Source organism: Nelumbo lutea, chromosome 4 (genome assembly GCF_056320005.1).
Source record: "Nelumbo lutea isolate HS-2025 chromosome 4, American lotus-T2T, whole genome shotgun sequence".
Classification (NCBI taxonomy): Eukaryota; Viridiplantae; Streptophyta; class Magnoliopsida; order Proteales; family Nelumbonaceae; genus Nelumbo; species Nelumbo lutea.
Window position 1 is genome coordinate 68,563,826 of NC_142687.1, and position 18,084 is coordinate 68,581,909.

General features: G+C 41.9%; 1 protein-coding gene across 2 annotated transcripts in view; it reads left to right on the forward strand.

Moving 5' to 3' along the window:
* The window catches only part of LOC148860981 (HAD-superfamily hydrolase, subfamily IG, 5'-nucleotidase), a 70,361-nt gene that overhangs the window by 23,779 nt on the left and 28,498 nt on the right, over positions 1-18,084 (forward strand). For both annotated transcript variants that reach the window (XM_088940897.1, XM_088940898.1), the window contains 7 exons: positions 1,434-1,523; positions 1,636-1,751; positions 2,419-2,518; positions 16,336-16,407; positions 16,494-16,541; positions 16,620-16,697; positions 16,782-16,901. In XM_088940897.1, coding sequence (XP_088797023.1) covers positions 1,434-1,523; positions 1,636-1,751; positions 2,419-2,518; positions 16,336-16,407; positions 16,494-16,541; positions 16,620-16,697; positions 16,782-16,901 — 624 coding nt within the window. The remainder of the gene's footprint in view (positions 1-1,433; positions 1,524-1,635; positions 1,752-2,418; positions 2,519-16,335; positions 16,408-16,493; positions 16,542-16,619; positions 16,698-16,781; positions 16,902-18,084) is intronic.

Consider the following 18,084-nt stretch of genomic DNA (forward strand, 5'->3'; position numbering starts at 1 on the left):
TCTTATGGGCTCTATGGGCCCAACACTTACCCGTGGTCCCTGGGCCAAGTCACCTTGTAACACCCAGGGACTGTGGGCAGATGCAAGATTAGCCCATTAGGTATTATCCTCAATGGTCTTACACTTAACCTCTCAGCCCATAATGATCACACACTGCCTGACAAGAGATGACCTCTCCCTCGGCTGCAAGGAATAGTGTTGCACTCTATGCTTATATGGATCCCGTGAATTAAAACCTTTTGCAAATCATTTTGAAACCATAATATATATACTTTTATATATCATATAAAATATATTTTGTAAAACAAATCTCAACGATTGAAATCGGTTGCCGACAGTCTTGGTTTCAGTGCATCCTTGATCATTACCTTTGTCCGACAAAGGGGCTGATCCTGTCACTATGATCACCCACTGAGATGAATTCTCGGACTGTCCCAACATACCCAGGTTTTGACCCCCGCTAAGGATCTCACTGATTGGTACATCAAAAATAGCCCAATCCGACACCTAGTGTAGTATCATAATCGAGTCTAGGGGTCGGGTGTAACTTTCTAGTTTTGTCCATCAATCTCCAAGGTCCAGGGCAATACTGGAAATCTGGTCCAGTTCAAAGATTCAATTAATCCTGCACTGTATGTGCCTAGGGTCTCACCCTGGCAGTTGAGACAGGCCACCCCAACTGACTTGGTGGCACCACAGTGTCAGCCTTGTCAGGATAGATCTCCCCAGACCGACCCACTGGCTGTGAACATTCTAAACTAACACAAGTCTCATTAAGTGTCCAGTTTAAGGGTATTACACAGAAGCATACCAAGGGAACATGAATCAAATATGCACTTTTATTCATTTACAATAAACTCATAAAGTACATTATTTTGATTGAAGCTAAGGGCATACAAAACTATCTAACATTTTCCAGAAGTAGCTGCACAGACAATCAAAAAGCTTTGCTTACTGAGATTTGCTGACATCTGGCAGTACTTGATTTGAAAATTGTCTGTTTGGAAAAGCACCTTAGGTGCAGACAGATGGGCTTTCCTGAAGCACTGCTTAGGGAAAAGTCACCACACTACAGCTTAAGCTATACCAAATGGGGTTGCATTGGTTTGATAAATCTCTTAATTGTGCATGTTAGTACTTTATGTGAGGTTTATTGTTATTACTCATAATTCATGATTGATTCTTTTACAGTCATATATGCCACATGTTTTTGATAAATGAAAACCACAAAGTTTACGAGTATCATTCACCAGTGCCAAATATGTGTTCACAGATCAAATGGCATTGGCTTTATTTTTTTTTTATGGAAGCAGTGCAGGAACAATTAGATTTCATCACCAGCTCTATATTAAGATTTGCTCTACTGCTTGTCTGCTTCTACTGCAAGTGTTTAAATGGGCAGTACAGGTCTCCATATGTTTGTGTCCTTGCAGGCTTGGGAGGGTCGGGCTTACGACTACTGTATGGACAACTTAAGCAGTATGGGTTTCCCAGTTGATGGACTTGAATTCGACCCCAACTTGGTAACAATATTTTTTTCTTTGTGCATGTGGAAGACGTTACGATTTTCAGACTGTTCGTAACTTTTCTAGAACTTCACTCCATGTTTCTTGAGCTCATTCTGCTCCTCTGCAGGTCATTAGAGGCCTGGTAATGGACAAAGAGAGAGGCAACTTGGTTAAGGCTGATCGATTTGGTTATGTAAAGAGGGCTATGCATGGGACCAGAATTCTATCCACTCGAGCTGTCAGGTGTGGTTTGAACCTTTTCACTTGAATAGTTGATAAGCATTTGGAGTTGCCTGTTTCTTTGCTAGAACAACAAACTGCAAATACCAAGTTATATGGTGCACATGCAGAAAATTTCATATGTCATTGCACCTACCTAGGAATCTCTTGGTAAAAGGTCCAATAAGATGATCTTAATCATCTAGGTTATCAGATTTATTGAGGTGAAGTACAGCTGGGTAAAAGAAATGCCAACTCACTTGCCGATGGGTTAGCCAAGCAAGGGGTGAATAGGGATTCTTTGTTTTGGGCTAATTTCTAACTCCTCTTTCTTTGTAATTTGCTGGTGGGGATTTAAGACATTTTACCTCCTCCCTCTCTTGTAATTAAATTTTCATATCTTTAATAAAGCTTATTGTTATTGATAAAAAAAAAGATTTATTGTATGCTCTGATAAGTACAGAAATGGCTAATATTTTATGTAGTTAGGAATGTCTGTTCTGGTTCTTCCAATTTTGGAGGGTTTTCAAGGTTACACATTTGCACTACCAAATGGCAGGTCCACTATATGCGTATGTCTTGTAAAGATTTTTCAGCACTGGACTGTCCTTATGGTGCATTTAATGCATCTTATGTTGCAAAAATGGTGCTGTATTTATTCTAATGGTTGTTTTCTCTCTGCATCTTGAAGTGAAATATATGGTAGGGAACTGGTGGATCTGCGGAAGGAGGGCAGATGGGAATTCCTTAACACATTTTTTTCTGTTTCAGAAGCAGTTGCATATATGCAGGTGTTTATCATTCTGGTCTGACTTACTAATTCTAATTGAACGTGTTTTTTTTTTGGAAACCTGTTCTATTCTTTTTCCATTTTGCTCTCATGTTCCTTAGTATGGTTTCTTTGTCTATAAATTTTAGCTGCTTGACTTGAAATGTTTCTGTTCTCGTCTATATTCTATTGCTTGTTGGCATCTTCCAGTTGCATTTGCAATTCCTCTCCCCCCTCTTTTATGTGTAATGAAAAAGTTATATATAAACATACCCTCTAAAAAAGCTTTAGTGTGCCGCCTCTACACCTTAGAAAACAAGTTAAACATAAAATTTCTTTTCTTTAAGTAGCTGAACCATGCATCTAATTCATCAAAAAGCTATTGGGTAACTCCAATAGAGGCCATCTAACTTTGTGTAAGTTAAAATTGAAAAATTTGGTGCTAGAAGGGAAGTAGCTTTCTAAACTAAAAGATTGGAATAGGGAGAAATTTGGTAGATTGGAAGAGCTAAAAGCCAAACTGTCAACCCAAATTGAGGACTTTGATTCAAAGGAGTATCAAAGGACCATGAATGTACAAGAAAGAGAATTGAGATGGAGGTTGAAGAAAGAATTAGAAGAGGTCCTCTGGAGGTAGATCTCCTAGAGAAAAAAATCTAGGCATAAATGGATCAAGGGGATGGGAATACCAAGTTCTCAAGCCAAACTGTCAACCCAAATTGAGGACTTTGATTCAAAGGAGTATCAAAGGACCATGAATGTACAAGAAAGAGAATTGAGATGGAGGTTGAAGAAAGAATTAGAAGAGGTCCTCTGGAGGTAGATCTCCTAGAGAAAAAAATCTAGGCATAAATGGATCAAGGGGATGGGAATACCAAGTTCTCTCATGCTGTGGCCAATGGGAGAAGTCATAGAGTTAATGCCACTTTCTTAGCTCTTATCTCTAAGAGATTAAATGTAAAACATCCTCAAGATTTCAGGCCGATTAGTTTGGCGACCAGCATCCATGAGATTGTGGCAAAAGTGCTACCGCTGAGGATTAAAAAGGTTCTTCCCTCACTCACTACTCAAGCTCAAGGAGCCTTTGTATAGGGTAGACAAATTATAGATCAGATCTTTATAACAAATGAATGTGTTAAGAAGTGTTAAGAAGATGTGGATTTGGGGATAGGTGGTGTAGTTGGGTGAATGGATGTATATAATCTTGTCATTTTTCAGTTCTAGTTAATGGAGGGGTTAAGGATTTTTTTCCCAGCATGTAGAGGGTAAAGACATGGAGGAGCTAATATGCAGTTGGAGGATAGGCAGAAATAATGTCCCGATGACCTGTTGAGAGTGTAAGTGCATTTATGTCAGTAGAAATTGCTGATAGCTGATTCAGATGAATTCCTTGTGAAGAAAAGTAGAAGCTGAAAGGTTTCATCAATAGAGAAGAGGAGAGAAGAACAAAAGAGAGTGGCTACCAAGAATACCCTTAGTAGGGCGGCTACTTTAAGTAGCTGAACAGTCACAACTTAAAATAACATAAACTAATGGGCCTAAGGCCCAATAACTTCCTAACTTAACAACTTAAATAAAAAAAATAAAAAGCTGGGCCCAATAACTTAAAATCGGCCCAAACTCAGCACTCTCCCTCAAGTTGGGAGTAAATGTCAAACATTCCCAATTTGCGTGGGTTGTGCTCCTGCTTGTTTCTTGCAACACCTTTTGTAAGAACTTCAACAAGCTGCAAATCAGAAGCGTATGGGAGACAAACTTCCCCTGAAGTCATCCTTTCTCTTATGAAATGTCTGTCCACTTCAATGTGTTTTGTCCTGTCATGCTGAACTGGGTTGTGGGCAATGTTAATTGCTGTTTGATTATCACAGTACAACATCATAGGTTCTTTTGCCTTAATACCGATTTCTCCTAACAAGGAATAGATCCAAAGAAGCTCTGAAACTCCATGTGCCATGGCTCTGTATTCAGCTTCTACACTTGACCTTGCCACAACTGTCTGTTTCTTACTTTTCCATGAAACTAGATTACCCCCAACAAGAGTGCAAACTCTTGATGTAGATCTCCTGTCATCAAGGCATCCTGCCTAATCAGCATCTGTGTAAGCCTCTAGCTTCAACTATCCATGGTCAGCAAATAGTATACCTCTGTTTGGGTGTCCCTTCAAATAAGCAAGAATCCTTTCAACAGCCTCCCAATGCTGGATTCATGGGGCATGCATGTATTGGCTCACCACGCTCACTGCATAGGAGATGTCTGGTCTTGTCATACAAAAATATAGCAGTCGCCCAACAAGTCTCTAATATCTCCCAATATCCTTTACCAGCTCACCTTCTAATGCATTAGTTCACTCAAGGAAGGAACTAGCAGCTTCAAAGCCTTGAAAGAGGGATGGCCAAGTCTGCAGTGCCATTGGAGAGGAGTAAGAGACGATTGAAAAGCCACTGGGGGACCACCACCATCAAGGTAATACCAACCACCTGCTTCATGCCCTCCACCAATCTTCTTCCCCATCTTGAGATCCTGAAACACACAAGAAGAAGAAGGATAGAAGGTTACAGAACAATTAAGGGACTTGGTTAATCTAATCTAGATAAGGCTGCTGTTGCCGAATTGGGTAGGATGAGATAAGAACAATAAGATAAGAACAAGCAAAATGGGCTAATCTAATCTAGATAAGGCTGCTGTTGCCGAACTGGGTAGGATGAGCATCACTGAATCACTACTGCTGCTGGCAGTGTAGCCTACTAGTGCAGCTGGTAGGCTACACTGCCAATCCGTCGTAGAACCTTGTAGGGCCCATAAAACTTAGGGCCCAGCTTCGGGGCAGCCTTGTGGCGCAAGGAGTGTTGCCGGTAGGGCTGGAATTTCAACCAAATAAATTGTCCTGGATCGAATGACAGTTCCTGGTGGTTCTTGTCATAGTGGAGCTTCATGCGGAGCTGGGCCTGCTGTAAGTGAAGGCGGACGCCGGCTAGGAGGGCGTCACGTTCTTGTAAGGAGTGATCAACTGCTTCCAAACCAATAGAACTCGGTTCGTAGGACAACAAGCGGGGAGGATCCCTGCCATATACGACGTGAAAGGGAGTCATGCCGAGGGAAGAATGGTAGGCTGTGTTGTAGCAGTACTCAGCCCAAGGGAGCCAATCCACCCACCGTCGTGGTTGATCGCCTACGAAATAGCGGAGATACATCTCGATTGTGTGGTTAACCACTTCCGTCTGACCGTTGGTTTGTGGCCAGTAAGCTGATGAGTAGGCCAGGGTGGTGCCTTGTAGCCGGAATAACTCTTTCCAGAAGGCACTAGTGAAAACTGGGTCTTTATCGCTGACTATGGATTCTGGTAACCCATGTAAGCGAAAGACATGTGTAAAGAAGGGCAACCAAAGTGGCACTGTACGGGTGTGATAGAGGAATGAAGTGGGCGTACTTAGAGAAGCAGTCGACCACCACGAAGAGGACTGATTTGCCACCTACCTTGGGTAGTCCCTCAATGAAGTCCATGGAGATGTCAGCCCAGATCTGTCGGGATGGAAAGGGGCTGAAGGAGGCCTGCCGGGTGCAGGTTTTCCCATTTGTGCTGTTGGCATGTGGAGCAATTCTGGACAAAATCTCGAATAGAAATCTTCATACCTCGCTAATGGAAATCAGTCCGAACGTGGTGTAGTGTTTTTTGAATGCCCTCGTGGGTGGAGTTATGGATGCTGCTGATGATGGTGGGGATCAACAGGCAGTCTAGTGGAAGATGGACTCATCCCTTATACAGTACCAACCCGTCTTGAAATGACCAATTGGGGTTGGCGGTGCCGGACTGGATCTTCTGTAGCAAGAGCGACCATTCCGGGGACTGTGGTGCTGCCTTCTTAATGTCGTCAAACAGAGAGATCCGAGGTTGGGAAATGCTACACAGAACCATCGCGTCTTCATCTCGCCTAGACAAGGCTTCAGCTGCACGATTTGAGGATCCTGCTTTATATTTCACTCGGAAGTCAAACCTGAGTAGTTTACTAACCCAATGCTGTTGAGTGGAATTGGTGAGACGCTGCTCTAACAGGTATTTGAGGCTGTAATGATCAGTTTTGACGACGAACGACCACCCCCACAAATATGGCCTCCAGTGCTGGACGGCTCGGGCTAGGCCAATTAGTTCGCGCTCATAGGCTGGAAGCTTTAGGTGCCGGTCGGCCAGTCTGCGACTGAAGAAAGCAATCAGGTGCCCTTGCTGCTGTAGTACGGCCCCGATACCCACTCCGGAAGCATCGCACTCGACTGTAAATTCGAGGGCAAAATTAGGTAATTGCAAGACAGGGGTGGAAGACAAGGCATTTCTTAGTGTCAGGAAAGCTTCATCTGCTGCGTCGTCCCACCAGAAGGAATTTTTCTTCAACAGGTTGGCTAACGGGGCTGCCAACACTCCATAGTTCTGTACAAATTTGCGATAGTAACCTGTTAAACCAAGGAACCCGCGTAAGGCCTTGGCTGATTGAGGTTTGGGCCATTCTTTTATAGCGTGAATCTTGGAACTATCAACTGTCACACCCTGCCCATGGATGACGTGGCCGAGATAAAGAACCTATCGCTCCCCGAAGGAGCACTTGGACCGTTTCAGGAATAATTTGTGTTGGTGTAGGAACTCGAAAACGGTCCTCAGATGGTGGACACGCTCTACCCATGAATTGCTGTAAACGAGGATATCATCAAAGAAAACTAAAACAAATTTGCGCAAATGGGGCTGGAATACCTCGTTCATTAGTGACTGAAATGTAGATGGGGCATTGGAGAGTCCAAATGGCATGACTAAAAATTTGAAGTGGCCATGGTGGGTGTGAAAAGCAGTCTTCTTCACGCCATCGGGAGCCATGCGAACTTGGAAGTATCCGGACCTGAGGTCCAACTTAGAGAAATACTGGGCACCATGCAACTCGTCCAGCAGTTCATCCACAACGGGATTAGGGAACTTATCTTTGATTGTCCGGTCATTGAGTTCTCTATAGTCAACACAGAACCTCCACGTTCCATCTTGCTTCTGAAGGGATAGGTTATCCATCACATGGACGCCCAAAGATTGCGGAATAAGGGGGCGAATTTCAATTTTTTTTTTCTCCCTTCAATTGGGAATCGAATTCCCTATTTAGAAAATCATATTTTCAAGGATCATTATTGAACCATAAACAAAACCAGATCTGAACCAAAAGGAGTAGGGAGAGATAATACCTGATACGGAGAAGCAGTATCTCCCAATGGAGGTGTTCACGCCCAAGGAAGGATCCAAAATCTGCTCCCACTGAAGATGGCAGGGTGGAGCAGAATCAGCAGTGTTCTTCCAAAAGAACTTGACCCTTCGCAAGAATCAACTAGACGGCTTGTGAATACAACTCCCACCAATCTTTTCTCCAAAAGATTGGTATCAAGATCAAATCTTGATTTCTCCCAAGAATTGGAGATTGAACTGCTGGAGGCGGCGGCTGCAGGAAGGAGGCGGCAAGAGAGTATTTGCAGGGTGCAGAATTCTCTCTTCTAGTAATCTCAGCTCTGAAGACAAGGATCTATGGATTGCATTGCATGTCTAAAGGCTGCCTCCCCCTCCTTTTATAATCTCAAAGGGATCAGCTCCTAATCCCATTAGGAGTTGCTAACCCAAATCATATTGGATTAGAAATCCCCTCAAGTGATAAGGGATAACCCTTATCTTATCTGCAGATTAGATCAGCCATCTCCTAATCTAATTAGGAGGCTTCTAGATCTAAATCTTATTTAGATCTTGGACTCTCTAAGTGGATAGGGTCTGGGCCCAATCCTATCAGCTGATCCATCTCAGAATTCGCCCCTTAAGTGACTAATCATATTAGCCCAGTTCAAATGGACTTAAGGCCCATTTTAGGTTATGTATTCACTTAGCCTTCCAAACTGCTGCCTAGTTGGGCCTCCTTGTATGGCGTGGGACCCAAACATTGGTCTACACATCAGCCACATGGGTCCAGCCCAACCTTTGTTACAAGGCCTGGCCGAATACACTGTTATGGACAGTGCACCCCCTGAAACCCATCAGATGGGCTCTATGGGCCAAGCCACCTTGTAACACCCAAGGACTGTGGGCAGATGCAAGATTAGCCCATCAGGTATTATCCTCAATGGTCTTACACTTAACCTCTCAGCCCATAATGATCATACACTGCCTGACAAGAGAGGACCTTTCCCTTGGCTACAAGGACAGTGTTGCACCCTCTCTACTATGGATCCCGGGAATTAAAACCCTTTGCAAATCATTTCGAAACCATAATGTATATACTTTTATATCTCATACAAAATATATTTTGCAAAACAAATCTTAACGATTGAAATCGACTGCTAGTGCAGTATCATAATCGAGTCTAGGGGTCGGGTGTAACTTTTCAGTTTTGCCCATCAATCTCCAAGGTCCAGGGCAATACTGGAAATCTGGTCCAATTCAAAGATTCAATTAATCCTACACTGTATGTGCCTAGGGTCTCACCTCGGCAGGTGAGACAAGCCGCCCCAACCGACTTGGTGGCACCACAGTGTCAGCCTTGTCGGGGTAGGTCTCCCCAAACCGACCCACTGGTTGTGAACATTCTAAACTAACACGAGTCTCATTAAGTGTCCAGTTTAAGGGTATTACACAGAAACATACGAAGGGAAAATGAATCAAATATGCACTTTTATTCATTTACAATAAACTCATAAAGTACATCATTTTGATTGAAGCTAAGGGCATACAAAACTGTCCAACAGCTTCGCCACCAACAGAATCGGCGAAGAGAAGGGGGAGTGACTTTTGCGTATGATTCCTTGGTTTAGCATCTCTGTACATTGTTTCTCTATCTCGTCCTTTTGTAAGTGAGGGTAGCGATAAGGCCGGACAACGACTGGTGCTGAACCCACCACCAAAGGAATACGATGGTCGCAAGCTCGGGGAGGGGGGAGGCCCTTGGGTTCCTGGAACAGATCTGAAAACTCGGCGAGAAATTTTTCCATGGCTACCGGTTCTGTCTGAAGTGCATGGACCTGTGGTGTCCTTTCTTTAACCCTACAACCGTGCCATGAAACTTGCTTTCCATTTAGGTGGAAGGTCATGGTGAGTGCACCGAAGTCCCACAAAATCGGGCCTAGGGTAATTAACCACTTGACCCCTAGAACAATATTGAACCCATCCAATGAAAGTACAAATAAATCAGCAAGAAACAGTTCAGAATTGACCTGTACCGGCACATTCTTACAAATTCCTGGACTATGAACTCTCTTACCATTTGCGACGGCTACCTGTAGTCGCGGTCAAAGCTCCATTGGCAGTTTTAACTGAAGGGCGGCATGTTCACTTATGAAGTTGTGTACTCCTTGAATCGACGAGAATGCGCACTGGTTGACTTGCTATCTGTGCTTGTAACTGCATGGTCTGAGAAATTTTAATGCCGGTGATCGCATGGAGAGAGATCTCTGGCTCGAATATGACTGGCTCTTCTTCCTCCTCCTCTTGTTCATCGATGAGGAGGCAAAAAAGCCTCTTGCATCTATGTCCTGCTGAGTAGAGGTCATCACAGTTGAAACATTGGCCTCTTGCTCGTCGTTCTGCCATTTCTGCCATGGTCAGACGTTTAATGGGTGGAGCGGCCATGTTGCTACCTGTACTTGTCATTGGTCTAGAGGCGGTGGTGGTGGGAGATTTCAGTTCTCGGCTGGTAGCAGAAGAGTGGGTCGTTGCTGCTGATCTTGGGGGTAGTACCCATGAGTTTGGTGGTCGACCCACATTAAAAATTCAGCGGTTGAGCTGCAGTTTGCGCTCGAACGCGCGGGCTAAGTTCATGGCTGTGACCAAATTTGGGGGATTCTACATCTTGACATCCACCCGCAGGGATTCTGATAGCCCTGCCATGAACATATCCACTTGTTGGTCCGGTCACACGGAGGATGTCCTCGCGAGGAGGGTTTGGAACTGTCGCTCATATTCAGCCACTGTGCCGGTCTGTTTAAGGTTAATCAGCTCACCCAGTGGGTTGCTGGTCAGTGGGGGTCCGAACCTAAGAAGGCAATAGGACTTAAACTGGGGCCAACTGAGCCCGGGTTCTTCTTGCTCTAACCGATAAACCAAAGTTGTGCTTCCTCTATTAAGTGAAAGTTGGCTAGACTTACCTTATCCTGATCATCTGTCCGTTGGTTCCGAAAAATTGCTCGCAGTGATACAGCTAGCCTAAGGGGTCTCCGTTGCCGTTGTATGACGGGAATTCCAGCCTGCTGTACTTGGGGACGACTGCGGTTCTTTGGCTAACGGACTGCTGCTCGCTGGAAGACTTTGGTAGATCTGGTTGGCGGCCATTGGCGGCTGTCCCTCCTTCAGAGTTCCCTTCTGTGCTAGAAAGGAATAGCTCCATCAGGCGTCGTAGCTCCCTCACTTCGTCTTTAATCTCATGAACTTTGGAGCTGGTCTCCACGAGTTGGTGCTCGAGGTCGTGGACCCTGGATGGTAGCTACTCCAGATCACCCACGATGCCTTGCTCTGATACCAAGTTGTTGAGGGCCAGGGAATAGGATCTCGTCACGGGTCGGTCCACGGGGAAAACCTCCTGTTTTCCCTTGGAGGGCCACTGCTGCCACCACCACTTCTACTTCCACGGCCACTCCCTTTAGTCACTACCAAACCAGATCTATCAGAGAAGGAAAAATGTTCCACCGGTTCAATGGATGTCCTCTTAAGATGGGCAAAAACTTCTTCTAGTGAGGGGAGAGCTTGTTGAGGGTCCAGGAATAGGATCTCGTCACGGGTCGGTCCACGGGGAAAACCTCTTGTTTTCCCTTGTTCCTTCCTACTCTTGATGAACCTATCTTGGAGTCTCTGGTGATTTGTTCAAGAGATCACCAACTCTCCTAACTCACTTCTTCAATTGAATATTCGATATCTCATTCAATAATGGGGTCTCCTTAAATAGGAGATTAGAAAAATCCTAATCAAAGGGAGTCTCCTTGCTGAATAGGGAGACTTCCAGTTCTATCTTGCTAAGGATAAGATAAGCTAATCCTAATCTGATAAGCTACTAACAAGATAAGAGATAAGAACAAGCAAAATGGGCTAATCTAATCTAAATAAGGCTGCTGTTGCCGAACTGGGTAGGATGAGCATCACTAAATCACTGCTGCTGCTGGCAGTGGGTCAGGTGCCTGTTGCTGCCGGCGGCGATGGTACGTCTTCCCGAGGAAGGTGTCCATAATAGAGCTAATCCCCCCAAATATCTCTGCTCTGACAGGCTCATACTCAGCCTTCAAGCCCACAAGAAACCTAGTCACATCAAGCTGTTCACTTTGCTGTTGTTGGATCTGGACATTTGATGTTAGAGGGTGATACACATTTAGCTCATTGCGGATGTTCCTCAAACTTGCATAATACTCTTCTAAGCTTTGACTTCCTTGCTTCAAATTGAAGCACTCTTGGTATAACTAATATACCCTAGTTGTGTTTTCTTGTCCAGAGTACAACTTTTTAGCATGATCCCAGATCTCTTTGGCTGTATCTAGGAACATGAAGTTCACACTAATCTTTGGTTCCATGCTGTTCCAAAGCCATGTCATTATCTGTGCATCATCTTGTTCCCAATCACTGAACCCAGGAAAATCAGAGGGAGGTTTCTCCTCCCTCACATGTTTTACTTTCCTCTTGGCCTTCAAGAACACCTCCACAGGTTTTGCCCATGGTACATACTTCTCACCATTCAACTTGATGGATGTCATTTGAACACTTAGATAATCTGAAGAAAGCATGATGCCGGTTTTGTTGTCATTCCCATCTACAGTTGAAGCCATCTCAATTATTTCACCTTTGAATATACACCACAATCTCACATTCGTCACAAGACTTATCTCACTTATGATACCACCAATTCCACCTTCTTCAACTGCACATTACACACTACACTCTAAAGCTGAAATCATTCAGTCAACACATCAACACTTGGACTGCACACCGCAGAACCATTTACTATCAACACACCACGGCTGAAATTACTCAGTCATTTCATCGAACACTTGTTCTTCATACTGCAGAACTGATTACACACAAGGTCTAGGGGTTCACTTTTAAGCATTTAGAATCATAGATATGTCAGCCACCACAACACAACCAACACCACACCACTGCTGTCGTGGACATCAGTAGTCTACTACTCTTCTTTCAGCACACATGCGAGCAAGAAAACAAAGGAACATGACTGATATGTGTATCAGTTTCACCCAGCACCACAACAACTAACTTTTGAAGCACAAAAAAAAAAAAATAGCATTCACAGTCCATTTCTGAACACAGGACAGCAGTGTCCATACCTGTATACGTCCAGCCCTCTTCGTACACTGAATAGAGGGTCTAGTATACCACTTCAACGACCACCACAACACCGACCAGAGACATTCTCACCTCCAGGTCCTCAAAATGACAACTCCTTTTCAGCCCTTTATCGAGTCTTCAATCAGGTCAGCTGTAGGATGATGAAACCTACTGTGAAGCTGGCGGCGAACCCAGGAAGAAGACAGCAGCAAGAAAACACGAGACGTTATTGCTCTGATACCATGTGAATAAACCCTAGTTGATTCTAGGTCAAAGTAGAGAAGAAGAAAGAAGAAAGAAAAGAGAAAGAAGAAGGAGAGGAGAAGACTGTTCGGCCAAACTAGAAGAGATGTAAAAAAAATCACTCTCCTAGCTGACATTCATAAAACTTGAGTTACAAGAAAGACAATTTTGCCCCTCATAGAAGATGGGACACATAACTTAAACTCAGATACAATCGACCTTTCACTTTCAAGAAGATACACCAGAATGACCAAAATACCCCTGACTCAAGCATTCTAACACCTACATTTGCTGGTTCACATACACCTAGTGCCTTTGCAAAATCAGGTACTACACTTGCATGTCATACCTCATCCTCTGGCTCTTGGATAATTGGCATGGGAGCCAGTGATCATATGACTGGTATGCGCTTCTACTTTACCACTTATAAACTATTTTTAAGGAAAGGTAAGGTTATCATTGCAGATGGATCTTAGACCCCAATCTTGGGTTTGGATGAAGTTAAACTTACCAACAACCTTTCTTTGAAATCTGTTCACTATGTCCCACAATTGCATAGAAATCGCTTATCAGTTAGCTCACTTACAAAGTCTCATAATTGTTTTGTAACCTTCGTTTTTTTTTATCAGTAAAGTAGAATTTATTTATTAATTTAAAAGTAGATTACAGTTACTTTGCTACTTTGCTTCTAGAGTACATCACTTTACAAAAGCTCCCATATTACATAGATAAACACTCCTCTGTTTGATACAACCAGTTACAAATTTTCCCAAAATAAAGTAGGCCTATCAACTCCCTATTTTGCTAGAGTATCTGCCATTCCATTTGCTGTCCTTTTAACCCACCCAAATGTAGTGTTAAAACTCTTAGCAAGAATGCCAATCTCCCTAAATGCATGTCTGTATTTCCATGGTGCTGCTTTTGCTTGCTTAGCCCAAAAGATGACCAAAAGCGACTCCCTTCCACTTCCAATTTTCTTGCTTCTAATTGTTCTGCTAATTTCAGGCCCAAAAGATAACCATGCTAGATGGGTGGGCAAAATTTCAAAAATTTCCTAATCCCTTTGGGAATCGAATTTCCTATGTTTTGAAAAACTGCATTTTTCAGGATCGGTCTTGCACTTAACCGGACTAGATTTGAAACCAATCAAAGAGGGGGATTTATACCTGATACAGATACCAAATGCAGATCCCAAGGTGAAAGTTCACACCCAAATCAGTCCTAAAACCAACCTCCATTGAAGATGGCACAATGTATAGGTCAAGCTGATTTAGCAACACAGTTAGCAAAATTGCAACCCAACTGCTTGGATTGAATTAGGGAAGTTGAGCTTGATATCCCTTGATTTTTTCTTGCAAAAATCAGAGGAAAAACTGATCTATATCAGTCCCAGATAGCTGAGGTCAAACTGGAAAAAAACAGGGAGACAAAAGGGTGCAGAGAACAAAAAACTGCAAAAATATGAAGTTATCTTGAACTGGTCCGCTCCTCTTTTATAATCTCTTATGGAGCTATCTCCTAATCTAATGAGGAGATAAATTATATCTGGACTCTAATTAGAGATATACTTTATCTTCTTATAAGATTAGGTGTTCCATACCATATCCAAACCCAGATTTGCCCCATGCCACATGACTACTTAAGTTGTCATGTGATAACTAAATTAATCATATTAATTATGGGCCTTAGACCCATCAAGTATAAGTCTCACGACCCTGGTATTTCATGGCCAACTTAGGCCTGATTTGTATGGCGTGGGACCCCACAATGACCTCACATAAGTCCACACGGGTTCGGCCCAACCTCTGTGGAAAGACTTAGCCGAATTCACTACTAAATGCAGTGAATCCTTGAGCACATCACTATGGGCCTAACATTTACACTTAAATGATCATTGAATTCAACCATCCTATGAAGACCTAAGGATAATGGACTTAAGTAAGATAAAACCCATCAGATAATCAGCCCTTTATGGTCTCTTATACTTAACTTCTTGATCCATAATGATCACAACACTGCCCGATAGGGAAAGACCTCTCCCCTGGCTGTAAGGTACAGTGCCATACTATCTACTTGGATGGATCTCGGGAATTAAAACCTTTTGCAAATATTTTTTCATAAAACATAAATATATATATATATAAAATATATATATATATATATATATATATATATATATATATATATAATTGAATTCAACCATCCAATGAAGACCTAAGGATAATGGACTTAAGTAAGATAAAGCCCATCAGGTAATCAGCCCTTTATGGTCTCTTACACTTAACTTCTTGATCCATAATGATCACAACATTGCCCGATAGGGAAGGACCTCTCCCCTGACTGTAAGGTACAGTGTCACACTCTCTACTTGGTTGGATCTCGGGAATTAAAACCTTTTGCAAACATTTTTTCATAAAACATAATATATATCATATAAATATATTTTGCAAAACCAAATCTCAAACACATTTGAAATCTACTACTGATAGTTTAGGTTTCCATTAGAGAGAGTAAGCCATATCATTCACTTTGTCCGACAAATGGACCTATCCTATCACTATGATCACCTACTTGGTTGAATTCTTAGACTGCCCCAACATACCTAGGTTTTGACCCTCAATGGATCTCATTGATTGCAAATTTCAAAGACAGCCCAATCCAATACCTAGTACAATACCATAATCAAGTTTAGGGGTTATGTGTAACTTTCCAGTTTTGCCCATCAATCTCCAAGGTCTAGGGCATAATTAGAAAATGGTCTGATTTTAGTATTTCATCCAAACACACACTGCATGTGCTTTGGGTCTAACTCTAGTAGTTGAGACAAGTTGCTCCAACTTCTTTGGCAGGACATCAGTGTCAGCCTTGGCAGGATAAACTCCCTAAGTTTACTCAACGAATGTGAACATTCTACACTAACACGAGTCTCATAAGTGTCCAGTTTAAGGGGTAATTATGCCAAAATCAATATGAAACAATAATGTACTTTTATTCATTTACAATAAATGTATCTGTACATCAATCTGATTGGAGCTAACACACTTAACCCAACCCATTGACACCCCTATCCCCCCACAAAGAAGAGAAAAAAAATACTTGTGAATATTGAGGTTTTTTGATTAAGATGTAATTTATCCAATTTATTTAACATGTAATGCTCTATTATTTTTTTTATCTTAGATTTTTGCAACATGCTTTTCATGTTTCTTCCTTCTTTAGTATAACTACCCAAACAACACCTTTTACTTAATGTAACATTATTTGTTTTTCAGATGGTTGACAGATTGGATGCGGGAGCTATACTACCAGAACTTGGTCCACTTGATTATAAAGGACTTTACAAGGCAATATACTGGGCAACTCTATTTTTAAATGGTGGTTCCAAATTCCATCTATTTCATCGCTTTTGACCTTTGACATGGTTTTTCAGGCCGTTGGGAAGGCCCTCTTTAGAGCACATGTAGAGGGTCAGCTTAAGGTAGTTTTTTGAAGCATTTCCATGATTAAATGTTTGGTTGCAAATCATGTACATAATTTGTGTGGAACATCCATGTAGAGTGAGATAATGTCTGAGCCTGAACGATTTGTAGAGCCTGATCCAGAGCTTCCTTTGGCACTTCTAGATCAGAAGGAGGTTTTCCTTTTAACTTATTCTTCTTGTTTAGCATACCAGCTTGTTTCATATTCTCATTCTTTGTTTCAATATCCTATGTGTCAGGCTGGTAAGCGGCTGCTACTTATCACCAACTCAGACTATCATTATACAGACAAGATGATGCAACATGCCTTTAATAGATTCCTCCCCAATGATATGGGTTGGCGAGATCTTTTTGACATGGTAAATAAATTGTGATTTTGAGCTTGAAAAGCCATAATATTTTCCCGTTTCTTGCTATTTTCCACTCACTATGATTTTAGCTGGATGAACCAAATTGAATATGTTTGTAATAAAAACCTTTGTGCCAATGAAAATTTTGAAAAATTTAGAAACTCATTATGTTTCTGGTTTTTTGTCAATTGTTCAGGTTTATTAATCATAAGAAAAGCATAGGCTGATATACAATGTATACACTGTTATGTACATAACATTTTTCTGTTTTTTGACATAGAAAATTCATTATGGAATTTGAAACTTCCCTTTTCAGTTTTCATTTCTGGTTTCTCCCATATTGGCTGTTGCTATCAGCAAAAACAGTAAAGGACATACATTACTGTACATGTGAAAACAGAAAATCTAAATATTTCGTTGCTAATTATTTAAATTGGAAAGATGACAATATGCAGATGAAATGCATTGCATTTTCTGAAATTCATGTGTTCAAGAAGATTTGATTCTGTCCTCTAAATCTGATATTAATTTCTGGTTACAGCAACAAAAAAGGAAGAAAGAAAAGAGGAATATAGTAGAAAAGAAGAAGATTGAGAAGAAGAGAAAGGAGAAGAGGGTTCGATGATTTCTCCTCTCTCACTAATCTTTTTTTAATCTAACTTAATTAGGGTTAATTACAAGTCTGCCCTTAAGTGGGCGGCCAGCTCATTAGTAACTTGAAAGAAATTAGAAAGAAGTTAACAAGGCTATAAAGAAAAGGCCCATTAATACATAACAAATAAAAAGAACACTACTTAACAAAAACAAGCACTAAGGCCCTTAAGTGGGCGGCCAACTCATTAGTAACTTGAAAGAAATTACAAAGAAGTTAACAAGGCTATAAAGAAAAGGCCCGTTAATACATTACAAATAAAAAGAACTCTACTTAACAAAAACAAGCACTAAGGCCCATTTGGCCCAGCCTCTCTACATTCCCCCTCAAGCTGAGCATAGATAATCATGCCCAACTTCCTTATATATTGTATCAATTTTCCTTTTGGAACACCTTTAGTTAAGACATCAGTCAACTTCTCTTCTGAAGCAATGAGTGGTAAACAAACTTCCCTTGAAGCAACTTTCTCCCATATAAAATGTCTATCAACCTATATGTGCTCAGTTCTGTCATGCTGAACGGAATTCTGTGAAATATTGG